Source organism: Scatophagus argus, chromosome 18, assembly GCF_020382885.2.
Source record: "Scatophagus argus isolate fScaArg1 chromosome 18, fScaArg1.pri, whole genome shotgun sequence".
In the NCBI taxonomy this organism is placed as follows: Eukaryota; Metazoa; Chordata; class Actinopteri; family Scatophagidae; genus Scatophagus; species Scatophagus argus.
The window spans coordinates 18,129,207-18,149,948 of record NC_058510.1 but is presented as its reverse complement, the minus strand read 5'-3'; the positions used below and the strand labels follow the sequence as shown (position 1 = coordinate 18,149,948).

At 40.1% G+C, this 20,742-nt stretch overlaps 1 protein-coding gene across 2 annotated transcripts in view; it reads left to right on the top strand.

Moving 5' to 3' along the window:
• tgfbr1b (transforming growth factor, beta receptor 1 b) overlaps window positions 1-20,742 on the top strand; it is a 71,375-nt gene that overhangs the window by 32,113 nt on the left and 18,520 nt on the right. For both annotated transcript variants that reach the window (XM_046372136.1, XM_046372135.1), the window contains exons 2-8: window positions 1,969-2,220; window positions 6,135-6,404; window positions 9,856-10,086; window positions 10,913-11,080; window positions 12,700-12,856; window positions 16,979-17,103; window positions 17,336-17,466. In XM_046372136.1, the coding sequence (XP_046228092.1) occupies window positions 1,969-2,220; window positions 6,135-6,404; window positions 9,856-10,086; window positions 10,913-11,080; window positions 12,700-12,856; window positions 16,979-17,103; window positions 17,336-17,466 (1,334 nt within the window). The remainder of the gene's footprint in view (window positions 1-1,968; window positions 2,221-6,134; window positions 6,405-9,855; window positions 10,087-10,912; window positions 11,081-12,699; window positions 12,857-16,978; window positions 17,104-17,335; window positions 17,467-20,742) is intronic.

Genomic DNA, 20,742 nt, shown 5'->3' with positions numbered 1-20,742 from the left:
AACTTTTCTGTCATATTATGAGCTAAAGCGAACTTATTGAACGCATTCAGAGAACAGCATGCTGTTCCTAACATGTCATAAGATAAGCATATACGTGAAGTCTTTCAGCTGACGTTGAACAGAATTCAAGAGTTAATGTAAGAAATCACAAATGATGACATTTTGTTCTTGTGAGGAAATCTGATTATATTTGGGCTGAAATAATTTAAGATATAGGAGTGTGAATGTTATATAATGAGGTGATGGAATGACAGCTGGCCTCACAGCTGTTGTCAAATATTAATCATGCTGTCTATATCAGCCTGGAAGGAAAATGTTACTGTGACTGAAATAGAGATGTTTTCTGTCTCTTTGGACGGGAGCATCACTGCTGTGACAGCCCCCTGTTTCCTTTTGTTTAAAAATACTGTATCTAATATGTACTGATAAAAACATTGGGATTCTGTCAGTCACGCATGCAAGTAGCACATGACATAGCTCTCAGTAGCCACGGTGTTTGAGGTTTAGCACATTTCCTGAACCTAATGAAGAACTGTCTCAATAAGTGTCATACAAATATAGAAAACCTTTGAAGTCAGAATACAAATGCGTACCTATTAAATAAAATCATGATGAATGATCTTTGACTCATCGCTGCCGGCATTCACCTTTTTAGATGGTCTCTTATACGTGGTTACTCTTAAGCCAGGTTCATCCACTCCCTGAACACACCTGCAACATTTGGCTTTCTGTTTGGGGGGGTTCTGATAGGATTATTGCACAAAAACAAAGCACAAGCTCACAAAAGCAGCTCAAGTTAGAGGAGCAGGTCTTAAACTGGAGTGCAGGAATTCTGTGCAAACAACAAAATAACTAATAATATAACAAAAAATAATTGTCTGTCTTTGAAGCATTATTAAATGATGGCGTAACAAAACATCTTCAATTTTTTGATATATATTTGCAGTATAAAAACATTTAAGGAAATACAATACAGTAGGACTATCTGAATAAATTGAAGACCTGTGTCACAAAATGTAAGTAAATATGAATGCAATACAGAATCAACATTCAAATGAAAAGAGGAGAACTAGTGGAGACATTCACTAAAACTATATTTTTGTTAAATATATTGAGCTTATTACATTAAACTTGTATAATGTAACTCAGACTGGTATATTGTAGCTTTTTATGAAACAGACATTTTAACTGGAATGTGCTGAATTATTGATAGTTACTGTAAAACATTCTGCAACAATTCTCACTAATACATATTTCAAATTATCCTTAGGGTTTATTGGTTGTTCAGTACATATTTCAACCCTGTTCAGTGAAAAATAAGCAGTGGGTGGATACACATAGAAAGAATCACAAAAATTCTGAAATTTACCTCTAAAGGCCACACTTAAAAAAAAAAATTCACAGCTAAAAGTGCCCGCAAAATTTTGCAAGGTCCTATGACGTTAACATTTTCATTCTGTCTGTTGATCGCCAGTCCAAAAACGCAGATTCTTTTCCTGATGTCTGTGTCTGTCCCTGCTGCCAGAAGCAAACTTTCTTCTGGAGAAAAATGAGTTACGAAGTGTGTGTGTGTGTGACAGGAATGATGTAACGTCTCACATTCCCTTGGGGAGAGTTCCTTCTGAAATTTAAAAAAAAAAAAAAAAAGCAGCACTCAGTCTGGACAGTTTCGTGGCTCAGACAGGAGGGAAATGAATTTCCCTCCTGTCTGGAATAATGTCAATGCACGTCAGTTAAAAAGGGACAAAACTGAATTTGCTGTTTATCAGAAATGAAAAAGCAGAGTCCTTTATAGTGCTAACTTTACTAATTTGTCTTTAAAAATGGAACACAAGTAGAGGATGAAATGTTTTAAGCCTACGCAACCTTTTTGTTGAATTGTGTGTGCTCCTTCTTTGATTTTTTGGTTTAAAAAAAAAAAACAAGACTCACTTACAAATTGTCCTTTCTTCTCTTATCTTCCTCCAGCCCTCCAGTGTTACTGTGACCGCTGCAGTGCCAATTCCAGCTGCGTGACCGACGGTGTCTGTTTCGTCGCCATCCGCAAGTCAGGAAGCCGGCAAACCACAGAGCAGCGCCAGTGTGTACACGAAAACGAACTGATTCCACGAGACCGGCCCTTCATCTGTGCGCCATCTGTCAAACACGAAACCGGCATTTACCCAATATGCTGTACCACGGACTACTGCAACAAAGATCCCGACCCTGGTATCTTCCCTGGTAAAGACCACACACACACACACACACACGATCATGATAATGTACTTGTTGTGGCCTTATGTTGTCTGAATTTTCCCAAACTGCTTGAATTGTGCACCAACATCATTAACAACTGGCATCGGGAGAAAGAATGAACAAAGCTACCAAGGGTGAGCAAAGCCTGCTGAGCATAGGTCATTGGCCACTGGATCATACATCAACGCCGCCGTCATGTTAGAAAGGTCATGACTCGTCTGTGAACAACCAGGGGAGCCGCAGTCAAAGAACGAGTCCATAATAATTGCTTTCACTGGTGTAACAATATAGAAAGTAGACTGCTGGCAGTGTCTTGCTGTTGGATTTGTATTTGCTGATTTTATTCCATTTTTTTCATGGTTGTGTTAGATAAATTATTAGTATTCATAGATACATTCATAGGTACATACATTGTTTCGTTTTTTTCTTTTTTCAGTACCTCAAGGTCTAGGTGTCTTGTCTCGTCTCGAATGAACGGTGTTCTGACCTGCATCAAGAAAAGCTAAAGCCATGGAGACATAGACAGAAAAAGCCATTCCCGTGATGTAAAAAAACATTCAACACATATCATGTATATTTAAGTTATATAGTGAGGTAGGAACATCTCCACAATTGTTAACTGTAGAAAATAAGCCCAAGTTCAAGTTGTTACATTTCCTTTTGACACTTAAGTATTACCCACCACATAATTCATTTAAGCAATTAATTCAGCCTATAACCTTATGTGTACTCTCTCTTAAGCGGCAGTGATTATGGCCAAACTATTGAGATTATTAATGTTATGTTATTAATTAATATGAATTTTTTTGTGCTTAACACTGATCATAAACCCTTGAATATAAAGCTGACTTGCTGAAATTTAATATCCAACATCCATAAAAATGGCAGCTATGCTGTTTACTTGTATTTGTCTTCAGGCCGGTCCTGACCTTTTCAATATGGTCTTGACGTATGAAGTAATGAGCTGAAGTAGCCTATGCAGCATCTACATTTCTGTATCTGTGCAGGATGAAATTGTGCTGTGTGTGAAGTTCCACAAACATCAACATGAAAAAACAGTTTCCCACATCTAACCCACTACTCTGCTTATTCAATTAGCTTCTAATGAGGCTTAATCAGGCAATTTATCTTGACTGTCCCCCGTTATTGAATACTCAGACATTGCCTCAACATGTGGTTCTACAATAAATGCTCACCGCATTAGCCATGGAACGTGTTAATGTGTTAAGTTTTAGAGCAAATCCTGCTTTGTGCTGGGCCTTGTTGAGAATGCAAGTTGAGTTTTCCAGCTGTTGTGTTGTGCATGTCCCCCCAAAATAAAGTCAATCCACTGGCTTCACTGCCTCAGATGGTAGATGAAGACTGTCATGTTAGTTCTTGAAGCAAACAGCAGTTGTTGTGCTTTGTTCAGAGCTTCCACATCTTTGTGTTATTTACGTTGGCCTTAGCGAGGAAGATATTATAGATAGCCATCTGCCTGCGTGTTATCCTACCCAGAGCAAAGTACGCTATTATATGCTATTACTGCTAAGACATTTACGTGCCAGCGATGAAACAGAGACATTGATACTACCTCATGTTTTTTTTTAACCTTTAGTGCAATGTAACGATCTCAGGCAGTGGGCACAGTAGAGTCTGCTATTTTTTTTAACAGCATGGCAGCTACAGCTACAAGCGCACCAATCCATGTCCCTCAACCCAAGATAATAATTCATTCGTGTGCTGTCGTGCTGGCAGTGGCCATGGCCTTTTGTGCTACCATGTTACAGCTGTGTTTTTTTTTTTAAGTTCTTCTTCTTCTCCTTGCCTTAGTCAAAAGTCAAAGGCCAAGTTGCCTTTTAAATGGGTGAAAATATATTTTAAAATGGTATTACTGTGAATTCATCTGACATTAAATTGCCAGTCACTATGCACACAGCCACGGTTTGTTTGAGGATTTGAAAAACTTACTACAAAATTTAGACTGATGATCCCTACTGTATTCATGTAAACACACACTGTATTAACCACTAGATTATGTTACCCACTATTATGCACCACTGCACTACAACTACTCAGTTGCAATATACAATAATACAATAATAGTTTAAATGAATTCTGTGCTAAATACTGCTAACAGTATAAGTTGTGTCACTTATTGGGCTCTTTCATAAGTTCACTATTATTTTTTTCTTTGAGACAGTCCTCATTATACGACTGACTGAAGATTATCATTAAATGTAGTCAGTTATTAAAGACAAACAAGGTGCTGGAGTACAGCTTGTGTCATGTTGTGCTCCCTTTAGCAGAATAAGTCCTCCAGCGATGCTTCCAGCTATCAGAGCAAGCTGCGGACTTTAAGGAGGCGGCTTTCACTCTCAGCGGTGCCTTTAAAATGACAGCAGCTTTTTGAATGTCATGATGGTTAATGTATCAGAGTCTCTCTAAAGACTCACTTGGACAGGATTTACATTACATGGGGAGGTGGGGAATAAAATATTCACTGTTCTCCTTGGTAATTTAAATGATCCTGTCAGGCAGAATTTTGACCATTGGGAAATTACAGAAATTGAGCTGTAGTAGTTATGGACACTGAACAGCACAAAGACATAAATGTCCATAAATTTGTTAGAAATCATTGTAAAAGGACACATAAACAAGAGCCCGTTTTTCTCATTATTTGTGTTTATCGTGTTATCGTGTCTTTTCATATGTCGGTGACTTTGCAAGTTTAAACAGACAACAGACTTTTCCAATTAATGTTTACAGTACTTCTTACCTGCTAGTTTAAAAAGAAGAAGAAAAAAGAAGTTTTCTCTATGGCTGTTTATGTAAATATAAACACATCATTTAAAATATGCAGGATGCTTAACAATAAATGGCAATTATTACGACTCCCGCTGCCGAACTAAAACCCATTTAACAGGGTTTCAATATGTTCCTCCTCTTTCCTCACTCTTTCTCCCTGTCTCTTTCTACCTTTGTTGCATTTGCTGTCACCTTTTTTTGCAAGTCTTCTCCACTGCGATTTTCACACAGTCATTAATAGCGATGGTTCTCAGAGGTTCTGCCAGTATTACCAGATGTGTCAAAAAACCTTGAAAGATTTTCGCCTGTTATCTCTGCACTTAAGCATTGGGGAAGTGAATCAGTCAAACAAGAGCATGTGAAGAGGTGCTAAAATCTGTGACAGTGCAGTCATCAGTGCTGTAGATTATATAGGAAAGAGCCTTAGCAGTGCTGTACTTCCCTATTCCATGGCTTTAGTTATCTTAATACAGATGCACTATATAGAAAAGAAGTATCCATACACACAGAAGAGTGGAAGCTGTTATAACTGTAAAGCTGTCGATGTATGTAATACAACGTCTTTAAAGTCCCCGATTGTGTAACAGTCAGTCAATATAGTGTATTTTTCTCAAGTTTATAAGAGACAAGAACCTGTCCTCACTTGTAATGTTTCAATGGCAAGAAAACAGTGGGATACAGACAGACAGAGACAGTTATTGATGAGTCAGGTTTTAGAGGTCTTCTCCCTGTAGTCGTATCAACGACAGCCATAATGTCTGTGTGTGTGTGTGTGTGTGTGTGTGTGTGTGTGTGTGTGTGTGTGTTTGCTACAGGCCATGTCTCCCATGAGCTGAACAGATGGAGGGTGCCCCTGCACCACTTGGCCAGTTAACTTCCTGGCTTGTGGCTAACACTTTAGCCCTGCCACTTGTCAGCCATCAGTATGCTCAGAATACACTTTTCCAACAGTTTGAGGCCTGACTTGAGCTCTCACATGTTGACAATCTTTTTGCTCACATGTTAATCTCAGAGCTGGATATAACTTTCTGCATTGGTAGGACATGTATCAACACTTGATCTGTTATATTTTCTAATCCGCGCTGTTTGTCTGTCTTCTGTCCTTCCTGCAGTCCCCACAATAAAGACCCCTCCTCTTGGCCCTGTTGCTCTCGCAGCAGTGATTGCCGGCCCGGTGTGTGTGCTCTGCTTGCTGTTGGTCTTGGCGTTCTATGTTTGCCATAGCCACAGGGGCCTGGGGGCGGGAGGTGCAGGGCCCCATCATCACCACCATCATCGGGTTCCCAACGAAGAGGACCCCTCAATGGACCACCCCTTCATCACAGTTGGAACAACGCTGAAGGACCTCATATACGACATGACCACCTCAGGCTCTGGATCAGGTATGATGCTGCACCTCAGGACAATGTATTTCAGCTCGGACCCATTCTGAACTACCTTCAGTTAGACCATACAAGTTGGTAGGAACTGTAACATTTCACTTATATAGTTCTGTTTTGCATTGTTCACAGTGGAGTAGGCTTAAGATGTCAAAAATTAGATTTTTTGTATTTATGCTTTCTGTCATTTTCCTGTCATTACCAAGTTCACATTTCATCAAATATGATACACTATATAAAGAAGTATCCATACACACAGAAGAGTGGAAGCTGTTATAGCTGCAAAACTGTCGAAGTATGTAATACAAAGTCTTTAAAGTCCCTGTTTGTGTAACAGTCAGGTGCTCCAATACTTTTGTCTATATAGAGTATTACAGTTTCATAAGTTTGGGGACAATGTTTCTTGCCAAGAATTAAATGAGAAGATCAATCACTGTCATGTTTGTTTGATAAGAAAGAAGCCATGTCTCCAGGGTGCTTTGCTTAGCTTTGCTTAGCTTAGCATGAAGACTGGAAGCAGGGGGGAAACAGCTAACCTGGCTGTGTCCAAAGGCATCCAAACCCATTATGTGTGGTTTATTTTAGCCTAAGTTTTGTTGTTACAAGTGATTACGTGCCAGACTATTACTTGACAAGATGCCATTCCTGCCTGGAGTCTCCACTGGCTGCCTGGCAACCTCATAGTGACAGCAATAGCAGGACGGGAAATAGTCTTTGCGAGTTGTGGTGTAAGGTTTAATTGATAAAGTATATTCAGTAATGATTGTGGGCGAGACTTTGTATTTGCTCCGGTTTATTCACAAGGTATATTTGCCCAACATTTAAAGGTCAAGCCATAACTGAACTATTCCGTAGAACAGTGATCACAGTTACAGATCAGTGTGTAACAGTGTTCACAAGAAAACTACTCAACCGGCTTTTCTTTAATTACCTCCTGGTTGCTTTCACATTGGTAAACATTGGGTCTTTTTGGACATTTATGTGTTTCGAAATCACAAAAGGATCAAGTATTTTGCTGTTTTGCAATTCTTTGGACGTTAAAGGTTTACATCACTTAAAACAATGCATGTAATAATTTAACTGTAGCCATGACTCAGGGTTTATAGAGATGCTTACATACATCCATTTTTAAAACAAAGTGAATTGTAGTGAATCTTTAATATAAATGGTATAACAAAGTGACTCTGAGTTATGTTTCAGCATTGTTTTGATTTGTGTAATCTTGTTTGTTTGAGTATGTAACTATATTTTAAAGCATACACTAGTCTCTCACTGTCTCTCACGAACAAGACCCTGCAACTGTACACACACACACGCAGTTTCAGGATTTATATTATGGGAACTTGCGTGCCCACAATGTAAATGTGTGGACAGAATTTTTCCCTGCAGTGTGAGTGATATACGTATAGATACACGAACGCACCCTCCCCTACACACACATACTCACATACACACACTGGCAAAAGCTGTTCTTGATGCTAGCCATAAATTAGCACCTCTCTGGGCTGGCACCTCCCACACTGCCAGGCAAATACTTGGATTCAGTTTTTCTAGCTATCTACACCATATTGCATCAAATACAGGTTGTGTGTGTGTGTGTGACTGTTACGGTCTGTGTGTGTGCATTTGTGTTTGTGTCGACAGAACTGTGTGGGTTTTAGTCACTTTGCTGAGTCAGAATATGTGTGTGGTGCCTGTTGAGGGTCGGATGAGGGTTTTTGTTTCTCCATTATTTTCTGTTTCCTTATCAGCAGTTTGCCAAACCATTGAGCTGGCAGGGTTACAGCTGAAACAGTATTTCTGGTTTATGCTAAAATATAACTGGTCAAATATGATGGAGATGTAACTCATGTTTACAAGAAGACCAAGCAAAACAAAGCAAACTATTAAAATGGCTTGGGTTGAAGACTTGCAACTAAACTTTGAAAACTGTAATGTTTTGCACTGAAGATACAGTGTTATCGGAGTTGCTGCTTATTTCTACTAGAGTAGGAAATATCAACTGTTATATATCAAATGTAGTTCCCCTGAGAAAAATGCACCACTCAGAAAAGTGTGAGATAAAGCAGCCATACTTTTACTAACAACCAGTGGAGAGTGTTCCACCAGAACATCTGTGCTTGTAGCTAGAGTGACTGACAGTGATAGAAGTATAATGATGTATAAGGGACATTTTTGATAGGAGGACAAAAGGAGTTTTTGAAAACAGTCCCAGCAAAGTTATAGGTTATGAGGAAAAGTAATAATCTGAAGCTTATAATATGATTTTTGATCGAGACTTGAGTTGTTTAGATTAGATTTTCTCCATCCCCTTACTGATTTAAGAATGGAATTTGGTCCTAAAACATTGTCATTACTAATAAACTTTGACTGGCGAATTGAACATCCTATGGGCAGAAGCAGTGAGTGCAATACACTCATACAAAACAACAAACAGATCAGGGAAATAAGTGATAGAGTATAGTGTATAGAAAAATCATTCAGCAGGAATACAGTGTAGGAAGCTAATCAGTAAATGTACTTCTGTGCACCATTGCAGCACTGTGTTGTAGTCATCTCAAAGAAGGCCACCTTCAAAAAAATCAATATCGCTGTATGATATTTCACTCTCTTTACCTGTGCTGTTCTAGTAACGTAACATTACGCCATGTGTCATCTAATATTGTTATTCTGCAGTTTTATATTTTTATATTTTAAGTATTGCTGTGACATACAGTGATTTAAATTAATCTATGTGCAAAGACGCCCCTGAGACAATCCAATGCATAACAGCAGAGTGTAACAGGCAAGCAGGAGCAGTGTACCTGCATCGCCATAACCATGTGGCTGGCATAGTATTCAGGACCATCTGCACTGAGTATGGGATGGAAGTCCCAAGGTCAAAATGGAAGACACCTGCTAAGATCCTGTGGGACTTCCAGATCCAGACTGACAAAATGATGATGATGAACTAGCTGTACATTGTGGTGGTCGACAAACAACAGAAGAAGGCATTAGTGATGGATGTATTGATCCCAAGTGACAGCAACATCAAGAAGAAGGAACACAAGAAGCTTCAAAAATACCAAGGGCTAAGAGGAGCAGATGTGGCAAGTGAAAGCAACAGTGGGCACCACTGTAATTGGGGCACTGGAGGCTGTGTCCCCCAAACTGGAAGAGTGTCTCCAGCAGAGTCCAGGTACAACATTGGTGGTCTCTGTGCAGAAGAGTGCAGTCCTAACAGCTAAGATACTGCGCAGAACCCTCAAACTCCCATGCCTCTGGTAGAGGACCCGAGCTTGAAAAAGACACACACACACACACACACACACACACACACACACACCACTCCGGGGAGGGAGTGGTACAAAGTGCATGCTCCTTCCTCTTATGCTTCTTTCTTTTACATTCTTTCTTTTATGTTATTTCCTGTCAGCTTTTCAAATGTTTCATCAAAAGCTCTGCTTTTGTCCAGGCCTACCACTACTGGTACAGAGGACCATTGCCAGGACCATCATCCTCCAGGAGAGCATTGGAAAGGGGCGTTTTGGGGAAGTGTGGCGAGGCAAATGGCGTGGCGAAGAGGTGGCTGTGAAGATCTTCTCCTCCCGTGAGGAGCGCTCCTGGTTCCGCGAGGCTGAGATCTACCAGACTGTGATGCTGAGACACGAGAACATTCTGGGTTTCATCGCTGCTGACAACAAAGGTGAAAAACCACCAGCAGAGCTCTGAGAGGCTGGATTAAAATAAGACTGCGTTTGTACCTGTGGGGAAAGGCTTAAGGTTAGCATTCAGCGAGGAAGAATAGAATATAAATCAGACCAGAGCCGGCAGGGAGATACAGAAATAACTTAAGACAGAGAATGAATGAAAGTATGAAAAAATCAGGTCAAATCAAATGTAGACTCTGTGAAGTAGATGTTCATCGTGGCTGAGCTTAGCATCCGCATCTGTGGGCTGCTTTAATTTCAAGTGAGCCTTGAGTGAGCTGTCATAGTGGAAAAGAGTTCTGTTAAAGGTGAGGGGGAGTAACTGTTCACAGTGAAGGCCAAACATACGGCAGCACGCCATCTCGGCAATACATACAAGGTCTGAATCGATACAGAGGGTGTGATGAAGGTATGGTGACGCCTGCTCCTTTGTGTAAGGGAAATGTCTGAGGTTGTGTGCACACATCCACAGTATAGATTTTTTTTCAGCCATAATGACCAATAATTGTCTGTTTCTCATGGCCATTGCTAATTAGACTCACTATCCACAAAACATGAGGAAAACCTAGACACGTATTTGTTTTATAAGAAAAGAATAAAACAATATTCAGATTATAAGATTATATTATATGGTTTGTCATATATTGATATTGTATATTGTATATTATGTAAAAAAAATGCTACATATGATGCAGAATAAAACATTTAGGGACCGTGCAGGAAGATGGAATCAGTCACGCTTCTAGAGGAGCAGGGTAAAGACAAAACACACTCTCATCTTTAATCTGTTGTGTCCTTGCTCATCTTCCTGTCTGTGTGTAGATAACGGGACGTGGACTCAGCTGTGGCTGGTGTCAGATTACCACGAACATGGCTCCCTGTTTGACTACCTGAACCGCTACACCGTCACCGTGGAGGGCATGATCAAACTGTCCCTGTCCACAGCCAGCGGCCTTGCCCACCTCCATATGGAGATAGTGGGCACGCAAGGTGAGACACACACACACATGCTAATGTTTGTCCCACTACCACATGCCTTCCTGGGGACAGTTTTCATTAGCAGTGCTCTTTTTTTTTTGTTCAATAATACATAATAAATCAAAGTTCAGTAATAGGCAAAAATGTATTAACCTGGTTTGACTTACCAGACACTTTCACTGGATGCAGTCCAAAAGCATGGTGCATGCTACTGTTCAGTTGCAGTTTTAAAAACTGAAAGGTATTGTCAGAGGCACCATGAAACAATAGTACAAAGACACACAGAGAGGAACAGACTCATTGTGCCCTGCATACCAAGGTGAATCATGTCAGCTAAAGTGATACGTCAAGGTTGTTTTGCCCCGTATGAATGTACTGAAAGGAAAGCATCTCGAGGAAAACAAGAGAAACTGCAGTCTGGGCACACAAAGGCAGCGCTTTTTGTTGTCACAGGAAATGTCTAGGAGCCCATGATTTACTGTGTGTGGCCAAGAGATACTTCATGTGTCTGGGCCAGGTATCACATATGAGAAAAAGGTTAAAGAAAATGCATCCAAAAACACAAAAGTGTGCATCCATTCATCACATTCGTAGTCTTTTCTGCTGCCAACTGAAACTAAATCAGTAAGTGACAGGCGTGGACAGTCTGTACTAGGGCTGTGTATTGGAAGGAATCTGGTCATATGATACTTATAATAATGCAGGGGTTACGATTTAATATATTGGGGGTATTTCAAGATTTATTTTTTTTTTTAAATCTACACGTGGCTGCGTTACAAAAAGTTTTTATACAGTCAGAACGGTGAGATCTGCATTTGTTTTTATCAGAGTCCCTGTAACATCCTACATCCCAGCTCTACTTCTCATGCAATTTCAACAAAGGCATTAATGATAGCCTACAACAGTAAAAATTAAAAAGCTGCTCAGCAGACTATTTAGATAAACAAATTAAGAAATAAAAAAAAAACTTGAACAGTAAGAAAGGGCCACCACCATCTTTGCAATAAAATTATCAATTAAAACCAGTGTAGTGTTTTAAGAATTGATGGCATAAAACATAATAGCGTGATAGTGTATCTTTTTTTTTCTCCCACTGCCCTTGTGCTTACATGGTCGTTCTCTTGGGATAATGGCCACTGAATATAGTCAAAATAAAGCAACAACAGGAAAGTGGCTCCAGTGAAGCATAGCATGCTGTCCTGTCGTTTATCTGATCCCTCAAGTGGCCGCTGAGACTGAAGTACAAACCCATGTTTAAACAGTATTGGTGGGGGGGGGGGGGGGGGGATTGACAACAGAAGATCATGTGGTTGTGCTTATGCTACATTGAGCGTCTGTAAACACATGTATTGCTGTTCTGTGTAAAAGTATCAGATCGTCCACAACATGGTCTGAATTGACGTCGCTGTCAGCCCCTTGGATTCAGAAAGTATTGCCTTTATTGTATTCGTTTGATGATCTCGGTTAGGGCGAGGGAGTGGAATCGTGAGCTTGATGAGCTTGCGTTGCTTGATGGACATTGTTACGGATTTTGCTTGGTAAAAGTAAGACACTGAATTTAACTTTATCTAAATATTAGCTTGTGTGTGGTTTGCGGGGCTTTCGGTGAACTTATGACGTTCTGTCTCCAGGGAAGCCTGCTATTGCCCACAGAGACCTGAAATCAAAGAACATTCTGGTGAAGAAGAACGGCACCTGCTGCATCGCTGACTTGGGTCTCGCTGTCCGCCATGACTCAGCCACTGACACCATCGACATCGCTCCAAACCACAGAGTGGGAACCAAAAGGTAACTGCTTGCTGGACAGACCTAGATATAGACATCCTCTTCCCATCCATGTTCTGTATCCACTGTGGTTTTGTCAAGAGCGAACTGGAATCCTTTTGGTTTGGCATATCTTTCACTATGACATAAGTGTCCTTTGGGGATAATCTCATCTCCGCTTCACTGTGCAGGCAGGTGTGATTTTGTCACTGTGAGCGAGTGTTGCAGTGTCTCACAGCACTTCTCTAAGCTTCATAATAAGTCCCCACAGTGACTTGGGTGTGTAAATAAAGAAGCCAGGCCATTAGAGTGACAGGCTTTCTGTCACAACTATTTACACTCAAAGAGGTGACTCTGTTTCATCCCTCAGTTTTATCAGGACTTCATCTCGTGTTCACATCAATTATCCTGACAACTCTGGTTAGCCTAGTCATTCCAGAGGGTGGAAACAGAGTCCCAGTTGGTGCTCAGAATAGTATTTATCAGGACACTCAAGACCTGGGGTCATCATGGACGTTGAAATGAATCCTCTGCTCACTTGCATGTATAATTTGCTAATAAAAGCCAAAAATAAAATTTCAGTAGACGCATGTGGTCAGTACAAATCATAAGATGTGTTTGAAAACATGCAGTATACACATATGTAGCATGATTTGCGTGATGTTTTTGGCCACAGTTGTTATAGCTTGAAAATTTGATTCTGGCACAAAAGTCAAAGCTGATAAATGCTACTGTGTTACAATAGCCACACAGATAGGTATTATTCATTATGGCCCTTGTTCTGCCCATCTAATAATTACCCACACACTCTCTTTCTCACTTTCCCTTTGTGAGTCTCTGTCCACGTGTCTCTTGTTCTATTCTGTAGACTTGTCTAGCTGCAGGGTTCGAAAGTGAGCAGCAAGTTAAAGCCAGTTATACCAGACCTTGGCGTTTTTTATTTCTTCTAAATCAACTTGCATACCAACAGTTATACAGCAAAACAAAAACAGCAGAACAAGTCAAATCAGTTTTGTATTCTGAGCCCCATCAGAAAGAACAGTCTGCTCTGTCCCTTTCTGAAGGAGCTTCAGTGTTGGGAGTACAGTCCAGCTTTTTTTTTTTTTAATTGATTCGGACACAAAGGTGTCTCGAGTCGAGACTCTTCATCCCCTCTCCCTGGATGACAACCAGGACAGGGAGCCTCCTCTTCATCTGGTACTCCACAGCAAGCTCAGAGGCTTTGCTGATATTGAGCTTCAGGTGACTGTTGCTGTACCATGTGATGAAGCTCTCTATCAGTCCTCTCTCAGTACAGTGATAACTTCCATTTCGCCAAGAACTACACTTGTTCCCTATTCATTAAATTCCTTCAAAGTGTTCTTGACATATATGAGTCTGGAAAGAAATGGATGAAATCTACAACTTATTGGTTTATGGTATGGTTGGTTTAACGACTTGTGTTTGACTTGTTTACCACTTTCTCCTCTGTGTGTTGGTTTGCTGCGGGTGTATAGCAGTGCCACTAAATGATTCAGCAAGCCTCGGGTTAATGGAGACAGAAGCTCTGGCCTTGGCTGGAATCCATGTTACATACTGATTTTGATCCCAGCAGTGTTTTTTTTTAACTTTCTATTACAATCCCAAACTTTGAACAAAGAATCTGTCCAACCACAAAGTCAGCGTTTGATTACACAGTGCGTTGTTTGGTGTGAGATGTGAATAGCAGTGTCTTCACTAAAATTGTGCAATATCATTGATGCATCTGTTTTTAGCACCTTTGAATCCTAGTCTGCCCTACTTTCTGACGGTGCAGCCTTTTGCAAATTTGAAATTTGGCTGGAGACAGCACGCTGGTACCTTCTGCTGTTTGCAGCAAGAGCCCTTTCCTGCATCTTGTGAGAAATAGTTTGATCTCCCATTCCCTATTGAAGGGTGAATCTTGTGTTGTAAATCACAATCTTGTATACCATCACCATATTTCACCCTGGATAAGAAGCATCATTGACACTTATTCTACCTAAAATGACTGATTGAAAGAGGAGGGCTCATGAATTCATCATTTATTCCCCAAAATGTCAAAATACTGACAAAATTTCCATTAATTCAAAGTAACATGTTTACATTGCTTCTTTTGTCCAACCAGCAGTCTAAAACCCAAAGACTCTTCCTTTTAATATGATAAATGACAAAAAAATCAGCAAATCTTTTTCAGTTGAGAAGCAGCAAATGTTTTACATTTTTTGTTGAAAAATAGCAACTGATTGTCTTTTCATCAACTAATTGATTAATGGACTAATCGTTGCAGCCCTGTTAGCTTATGGTAATTGCTGTTAGCTAATGTAGACGAACCATCGACAGGTATTGTTGTGTGACATTACGGAGTCAGTTTGCTGTACTTCTTCTGTCCTCTGAAAGAGCATGTAAACTTAAAATCTTGCTTTAGTTCATTTTTGACTTTTGCAAAAACAAAACAGTGAGTACTGGAAGTTACAGTCCTCACATTCAGTGAGATCACTATTAAAGGTGGTCTCCGACAGCTACTGAAGGGACGCCGGTGAGAGCTTGTTTGTGGTGAGAAAGTCAACAGACCAAAGAGACCATTTAGTGATCGCAGATACGTGAGTGTAACATCAGGGCAGCAGCTAAATAATGATCGTCTTCCTCTGCTGACTGTGGGAACTATCAAATAAGTGTCTGTTTAATTATTGTATATGACTGTTGAGGATTGTCCGGTAACAATGTGAGCACAGTCTGTGAGATAGACAGACTGGGTAACTATTCACTATTCAGTTAAAGACCTTCTCCTGTTCATGTGTCTGAAGCATGTCAAAGCATGATAAATTTAAGCTTATCCATTTTACATGTTCAGACTGTGACTTTATTCAAACACAATGTTGTTCAAAGCCTGTCCTAAAGAGTAAGAAAGACAGTTGATTTTTAGATTTAATTCATTTTCTCTCTCGCTATTTGTTACGTGATTACATTTTCTCTAGCTTTCTCTTGATGAATATCTTTTGTTTTCATTGTGATGATTTCCATTTCTAATTTATCTGAAGCCACAGTTGGCTAAGGGAGGCTTCCATTCATTATCTGTACACCACACAGTTAAAGAATTCAGTTAAGACTTGCTCTCATGCCCATAGTGGGAGATGTTATATTTTGGCAAGGTGTTGTATACCTTGCCGCCTTTTGTTATTCATGTTACTGAAAGTAAACTTTGATCGGCCGGTGCCTGATCATAAATTAACCATCAAATGTAGCAGTGACAGTTTCATCTGGATATTGCTCCGTCATGATTCCCGTATTAAGCTTGATTGCACTAAGGGGCTTTGCAATATCCGCAGCAACTACATGCGTAGACTCTGAGATTTGCTGTAGGTGCAGGTCAGCTGTGGCAAATCTCAGAGCCTGGTGCTCGAAGATGCCATATGGGGAGTGCAAGAACTGTGATTGGCTGCTTATGTTGTCCCCTGCATTTTCTGATATCAGTTTGTTGGGAGGAAAGACAGGGAAGACTTTTCATTTCTAAACATATAGCAAAGCAGTTACACTGCAAACCGGTTTTTCACAGAGGAGAATCGTAAATCAGGCTGGAATAGAAAAAACAATCCTTTAGTTTGATGCAACTGCATCTGTAGCCTCCACTGTTCTTCTTCAAAGTGCTGAGGTTATTACTGTGATTATTGCTGTCTGGAGGAGAATGTCAACAGAATATGGACAGTTTGGCCCAAATCTATAATTGTTTAATTCATATTTTTATCAAGTTAGGCTTATTTAGAGATATAAATGTCATTACTCATTTTGTACCAAGCACTACTTCTTCATAGAGAGCCTGTGCCCACGTAAAGATGCAGTTCACAGTTCCTCCTGGGGGTTTCATAGCCTCTTCTGAAGCTTGTAATTAAAGATCATTTCTATGTGTTAACTTGTTTTTTAATTTTGAAAAGGTTTGTAAAATGGATTTTATGATCACTTCATGACCGTTTCCTTTTTTAAACAAAAGTTTTAAAGGGAATTATTTTTAAAATGCGTGCTCTTACTGGAGCAACTTATACCATCACATGACCTTTACTGTTTACTTGTAAAACATGATACCATAGTACAAGGTAACTGCGTAACGAATAAACGGTGTGATAACCAATCATCTGTCATCTTTCTGTTCAGGTATATGGCACCGGAGGTCCTGGACGACTCCATAAACATGAAACACTTTGAGTCTTTCAAGCGAGCTGACATCTACGCCATGGGCTTGGTCTTCTGGGAGATCGCCAGCCGCTGCTCTATGGGAGGTGAGCATCACATGAGAGGAGAGGGTGGGGATGGGTTTATTCATTGGCTGAAAGAAGAGGAGCCTAGCAGATTAATGGAGGTGCGATACATTAATGGTGCAAAAGAGAGAGTTATTGTGGAAACACTAACATACCAGTATCTACATAGCTGGAGGCATGGTACGTGATCAGACAGACTAATGCATACGTGAAGACTCAATGTACAGCCATTTTAACATCATTTGCCTGTCAGGCATCCATGAGGACTACCAGCTGCCCTACTATGACCTGGTTCAGTCAGATCCATCAGTGGAAGAGATGAGGAAGGTGGTTTGCGAGCAGAAGCTTCGGCCCAACATCCCCAACCGCTGGCAGAGCTGTGAGGTAAGACAAGGATCACTACTAACGGGTCCAAACCTTTTCAGAACTTGTTGCGAATTTACAGAGACAAAACTACCGTGTGAGATAAAATAGACAGGTATGCACTGTCAAACATCACATTTCTCTGTGCCATTATTCGTTCAAATCTGATGTGATACAGACATATTTTTAAATCCAGTGTGACTTGCACCTCCTCATGCCCATCCAGGAAGAGATTTCACTATCAACGTGATCCACTGATTTATAGTTTGCTGTGCAGCTGGGCAAATTGCAAACCCACTAAGGAACAGCTAATAACTAATTCAGCATATTTTTATAGATAGAAGTCAATGTAAGGGAAGGTCCACTTGGCTAGTAAGAGGAGAAGGTGTGTGTGTGTGTTGTATCCCATGCTCTCTGTAGTTTCAGTTTTAACAATATTTTAAACACACACACACACACACACTTTGGCAGTCATTGCAATTTAATTTGATGTGATTCGAGTAAAGTAAAAGAGCCGTCACCATAAGGTTCGGAGAATGTCTGCAGGTCCTTTGTTTACCTCTTAGATGGTGTCAGCTGTTTATCGCCGTACTAAGAAATAAATGTTCACGGTGTTTTCATTCTGTTTGTGGTTTTGTGTCAGCCACTGTCACCTCAGCTGTGCTTCTTAGCTGTACCCCAGGACAACCTGTTCCAACTAGTTAATGTGCAAACCCATAAGAAAACAAACAAACAAACAATGTAAATGTGAGATACTACGTGGGATATTGTTTTAGCAGTACTGGTCGGCTTTGTCGTTGCTCTCGGTTAGCTGCACATATTGTGCTTATATGTTGGATTAAACTACATGTTATGTTCTGCGTCAATAGATGTTTGGGAAGTGTGCAAACTTCAAACTTAACTAACTAATGTATACAATTTTTTTTTTCTTTTGTTTTTTCTCCGTGTCTGGTCCGACACTGCTCCTCTCATATTTTTCAAACACTTTAAAAATCTCCTTTGTTTGAGTGACTATTATGTCTAATAGTACCAAATGAATTTGTTGTCTGTTGCCGAGCTGCGTGATAGTGGATCCATCTCCAGCTCCATTCAGTTTGCTTTGAGTCAGACCACACAGTCTCTACGTCTCCAGACTTATTTACAAACACAGACTCTCTTACAAGCAGCCAGCTCTGCCACCCACATGCTTCTGAAAACTGGATATGTGGTAAAAGCTCCTCGCATAATATTAGAACTCACAGTCTGTCGTCGTGTATTTTGACCTAAGAGTTTGTTTTTTTTTTTGTTTGTTTTGTTTGACAGCATCCAGACAGCTGTGATGTTTGTGAATCTGTCTGCTTTTGGGGTGAAATTCTTCTTTGGTCTTTCGTTGTAATATACGAGTCTGGTTTGTGCCATTGCATCACGTGTCCACGCCTCTGCCCCGAACACAATCCTAAAAACGAAATGACACCTTTATGAGCTGCAGGCACTCGCACCTGCGCTTTGTTTCTCTGTTCCAGTACTTTCTACAGTGAGTTTAGCAACATCACTGCCTTGTGTTTGTGTTTTAATGAAATCGTCTAAGGCTTTATTCACTCCATTTTAATCTTCCCCGTGGAATCTCAGTTGAGAACTGATGTTCAGGGTTCACTTTTGTTCTTATCAGTTTTCAGTTCACAATGTGTTCTTCTTTACAGAGTCTCTTTTCTAACTCTGAAGAGCTGTGGTTTTCTATGTACGTTCTACATTCCGCACTAAAACGTATTGACTGAAATGTAGCATAATATGAATACATTATGATATTGATACATTATATAGCGCTCTGCACTGGTATGAACTGCATGCATTGCAAATACCACACTTTTTAAAGTTTCCCAGTTAAGGTATTATACCACACTTTTGTGAATAGCTTCTTCATATTTTATCAGACATAGTGTTCCAATCCACCTATCTTCATCTTGGCCTCCTTCTATTACATACACAGGCTCCATTTATTTAAAATTTTTTTTCCACTTGTTTTCCTTTTGTCCCACTATTCATCCCCACCTGGCTTCATTACAGTTACATGGTTGGTATTTGCAGCCAGTTTAGATTTATTACCTAAATACCTACTAAGTAGTGTTCATGCTTTATGGATATAATTAGATTGCAAATAAACAGTAATATCAATCAGTTTAACAACTTAACACGGAAACTAAGGCACCCACTTTCGGCTTTGTTTCTGAATCTAGTATTTACTGCTGAACAGGTCAATAAACTTAGAGCAGCTGGTCATTTCAACAACTCCATTGTGTACACAGAGCCCACAGTGTATGAAATCCACCGTGCACATTCAAGTCAGCATCAGGAAAAAGCTTCTCTTACCAGCACTTCCGATAAGTATGTTGTAATAACGGTGGAAGTGGCATGAAGTGTGCTGTGTGCATGTACTCTCCAAAATGAAAACATCTGACTGTGATGGAGTGACAAACATGCTGTGATGTGTCCTGCAGCTCTGTGACACTTCTGTGACACTGTTCATGCAGTATATTGTATAAAGGTTGGGATCTGGTTTCACTGTCTGGTCTGGAGGTAAACCCATCCCAAACACCACACACACACACACACACATGAAAAAAAAGAGCCACTCATGACTGCAGCAATGATACCCATCCAGACAGACCAACAGGTTTAACAAGCTGAAACTAGACAGTGCCTGCAGATGCAGATCCGGGGAGTGTTTGCAAACCCAACTCTAACTATTATTGGCACAGTAATTGAGAGTGTGGCACTCTGCCTCCGTCTGAATACTTGACTAAGTTGAATAACCTTAAATTTTTGTGGTTTTAATTGTTTCCTTGGAGCATGATTATCTGCGGTGCTTTGTCGAGGCCCTCTGTCTAGTGTTTACATGTTTCTTTAGCACATTGTTGCTTGCTGAAAGCGAGTGTGACCTTTTGCAATAATAAAAAAAAAACTGCCTTAATGAGCTACCATACTTCAGCAAGGACTCAGAAGAAGCATAATCAGTGCCTGTTTTGTGAAGCAAAAAGACTTCATGCACCAAATGTTATCTCTTATCAAGGAAGAACACAGGAAAGTGCCTGCCAGTAAGTTTTAAATCACAGTCTTTATAGGTACAATTATATATCAGGATACATAAAACATGTATCAATATATCCTCAAATACAGCTGGAACAACACAAGGAGTGATTCATATTAAAGTAATTGTTGTTTTTCTTTTCCAACATTGGGAAAGAGACGGGACAGGAAGCAACACTGAAAATTGTGGACACTCGTCAAATTTTAAGAAGATTCTAAGAGAAATTTGAAGGT